General features: G+C 39.1%; 1 protein-coding gene across 2 annotated transcripts; it reads right to left on the reverse strand.

Annotated features, from left to right (window-relative positions):
- Positions 1 to 384: 384 nt before the first annotated feature.
- On the reverse strand, positions 385 to 2,482 carry spic (Spi-C transcription factor (Spi-1/PU.1 related)). Of its 2 annotated transcripts, none has more exons than XM_060886770.1 (5): positions 2,400 to 2,482; positions 2,120 to 2,207; positions 1,895 to 2,016; positions 1,710 to 1,800; positions 385 to 1,223 (listed from the first exon to the last, which is right to left on the reverse strand). In XM_060886770.1, the coding sequence occupies exons 1-5, from the start codon at positions 2,400 to 2,402 to the stop codon at positions 739 to 741; spliced, it is 789 nt and encodes a 262-aa protein (XP_060742753.1). In that variant the 5' UTR covers positions 2,403 to 2,482; the 3' UTR covers positions 385 to 738. The 2 variants fall into 2 exon arrangements, with proteins under 2 accessions (XP_060742753.1, XP_060742752.1); XM_060886769.1 differs by having other exon boundaries at positions 2,120 to 2,210; positions 2,400 to 2,474.
- Positions 2,483 to 3,264: the final 782 nt, after the last annotated feature.

Below are 3,264 nucleotides of genomic sequence, written 5' to 3' on the forward strand. Positions count from 1 at the left end.
TATATATATATATATATATATATATATATATATATATATATATATATATATATTTTGTGTATTTTTTCCACACAAATGTTTTTTTATCTTTAAAGCAAACACTGATATCAAACCCATTGATAGTCCATTGATGCTGCAAATGATTGTTCATAAGCAGTTCAAATTTAAAGTCGTTCTCTTCGACCCCTAAAACTCTGTGTAAGGTTAGATATTTTAGCTCAGACTCACAGCCAGAAAATCATTCACTTGTTTATACTGAAAACGTCTCATTTCTCTTCCCTTCTCTTCTTCTTAATGGCTTTGTTTGTCTATGAAACCTGTTGTGAGTGAAAGTTAAGCCACTACATCATTCAACCACATGAACCAGATCTTCTGAACACAGGATGTTAGATACATTTTTATTTGAATGTTTACAAAAATAAAATAAAGCACATTCACATTCATGTTCATTAGAAACTAATATTTACTTCATGTTTTTTTCCCACAGGTTTTTGGTGAAATAAAATGAATAGGAACGTACAGATATAATCAAGTACACAATAACAAATAATAAACCTTTTTTTAAGTATTTTTTTCTAGCCCTAGGATGCGTTCATGTTTTGCTAGTCCATCCCTGTGCTGTTCAGCATTATAAGACAACAGAACTTGTTTCAGTCAGGTTTCCTGCATAGCGTTTAATGCCCTCTGAGTTTGCAGGCAGGTGTGCGGTGTCAGGAACAGGAACGTCTTACAGTTTTCTCATCCCTGAGTCGGATCGTGTGTTTTCAGGGTTTCTGATGATGTCAGTGCAGACGTGAAGTTGTACTCTCCGGGGTAAGGGCACTGTGTGTACCAGCTGTGCCAGTCAGCTCCAGATGAGCAGTAGTAGCCCTGTTCAGTAGGGATTTGGTGGTGAGGAATGAGCTCTTGTGTTGAAGGAACTGATGGGCTCATGGTCTCCAGTCTCTGCAGGATCATCGGGTTAAACTGGTAGGTGAGCTTGCGGCGCACTTTCACGATCTCGCCCGTGCGACTGTAGTTGCGTAGCGCCCGGGCCATTTTCTGGTAGGTCATGGCTTTGCGGTTGCCCTTGCGCTGGCCCCAGCATTCAGCTAGCTTTTCTTTGTTTTTGGAGATGAAGTGGAATGTCCCGGTGCCGCGGTCCGTCCACTGGATGGAGTCGACCATGCTGGCATCGTGCAGTGCTTCGTGAAGGTATTCATACAGACGCAGCTTCTTACGGCCTAAGCAGAGTTGACAGGGCTCGATAAGAAAAAAGCATTCTTTCCATTCCTATATATTTATATTACTATATATTATTTTGTATATTTTTAGTTAAAATCTTATAAAGTTATGAGCCTCTGCAGAGTTCTAACCGTTTACACTCCCAGGATCTCTCTGTGAATTCAGACTTAAATTCCTCAGAACCTTTTTTTTTTTACAATAAAGCTTCACTGTATTTGCTTCAGAAAAGGGTTTATGATGAATATGTGAATAATAATCAGCTATGTTTCCTGGAAAGACAGATGGACAGAGGAGTTTGGTCACGAGGAGTAGACCGAGGTAATAACCCAACTCAGCTGTAGGAATCTGACTCTCCAGGACAGAAGGTTTGCTGACTACCAGCATAAAGATTATATCTCTAAGGCAAATTTCAATCATAGTTGTCTCCGTAAATCCTAATGAGAGATAAAGCAGGGGATTAAAAAAGGAACAAAGTAGAGCCTCACCTTTTCGGAGCCGTTCAGGTATCATCGGGTAAAGCACCGAAGGTTCAGCTGATCCCCACGGAGACGCCTCTGGTATTATATGAGACCACGACTTATATAGGGAAAGAGAAGGAGCTCAATTGCAAACACATTCTAAAGTGGAAAAGATTGTACTTAGAAAGCACTTTATTGAACTAGAAACTTACTGGAGCGTCACCCCAGTCGTATGCAGCAGACGATCCTGCTGAGTGAGGCATGTAGCGGTAACAAGACACTGAGTATTGCACCGAAGAATCAGGACTCCTGAGGTTGTCGGTGTATTTACTGTCTAAAGGAAAGGAATGAAAAAACCATTAACACACTTAAACATATGCAACAACATCCTTTATTTCTTTCTATATCTGAAATTCAACTATAGTTAATTAGGTCACCTGAATCATAGTAGAATATTTCTGAATGTCGCTGCATCACATCGATGGCATCCTGAAAATCCTGATTGATGTCATTATCCAGAGATCCCTGCTTCATATCAGAAATCAGGTTGTCATTTCATCAAGTTTGAATTATTGAGCAATATTTAAGCATATTTAAGCAATATTTAATATTTAAGCAATATTAAAGCAGGTCAGATAATCACTTTGCTACGACTACAGTATAATATGACCTGCTAAATGATACGAATTTCTCTTTCTCACACTTCCCAAAACTCACCATCGTTCCACTAGCTGTGCTCGGAGTCTTCAAACCAGGTGAGCTCCAGCAGGTAACGTTTTCACTCTTCTGCAATTATTCTCATTTTTTTTCGAACGACAAGTGATTTTTATAGTCTGCCCGAGCTAACGGGGTGTAATGTTCTCAGGTCAATTTAAATGAGACAACGTCAAACTTCTTATGGTGCAACCCATTTCTGGATTACTTCTCTTTTTGGAAATATAGACCAGGAGGACAATCACATTATCTACTTATCTCCATCAGAGTGAGAAAAAAAACAACACCCTGCACCTCGACACCATTACTTTGTTCAGGAATCATATTTGCATTTCTTGTTTTGACGCTTAAGGGCACTTGTTCGTGTACGCCGTCGTAACGTGGACGAAGTTTAAATCACAGAAGGCTTTTCTTTTCTTTTTGATAAATAGAGTCACGTCTTCTACAGTCTTGTACGATGTAATAAATGGACATTGCGTAGTGGGTTTTGATTTGAGTGCCGTATACCATGGTTTTAATACAAATCCAGTGAAAAATGTACATGTTTTACTGAATATACAGCCAGAACATGTTCTGTGATCAGGCCACGGTTTTACTTTACATTCCTTTATACATGATTTTCCATAAATAATATTTTAAACATCTAGATTTATTGAAATATATTGAATACATTGGTCAGTTTATTTCCTACAACCCAAAAACAAGTTTTAAATATCAACCGGCTGGCTTGGAAGTTCCCCTTTCACGTTTGCAGAGCGTAAGAGAACAGATGATCCCGAGATAAAAGAGGGTGAGGGGAGATTACAGAACCACGCCGAGATTATTGCTATTCAGCCCTGACAGGAACTGACAAAGGACAGCAATCAGT

Source organism: Tachysurus vachellii, chromosome 14, assembly GCF_030014155.1.
Source record: "Tachysurus vachellii isolate PV-2020 chromosome 14, HZAU_Pvac_v1, whole genome shotgun sequence".
NCBI classification, from domain to species: Eukaryota; Metazoa; Chordata; class Actinopteri; order Siluriformes; family Bagridae; genus Tachysurus; species Tachysurus vachellii.

Excerpts from the sequence above, each read along its gene's own strand:
- spic (XM_060886769.1), bottom strand. Across the intron at positions 2,017-2,119 it reads AATATTCTACTATGATTCAG|ACAGTAAATACACCGACAAC; the intron begins GTGACCTAATTA and ends CCTTTCCTTTAG. Across the intron at positions 1,224-1,709 it reads ACCTGAACGGCTCCGAAAAG|GCCGTAAGAAGCTGCGTCTG; the intron begins GTGAGGCTCTAC and ends AACTCTGCTTAG.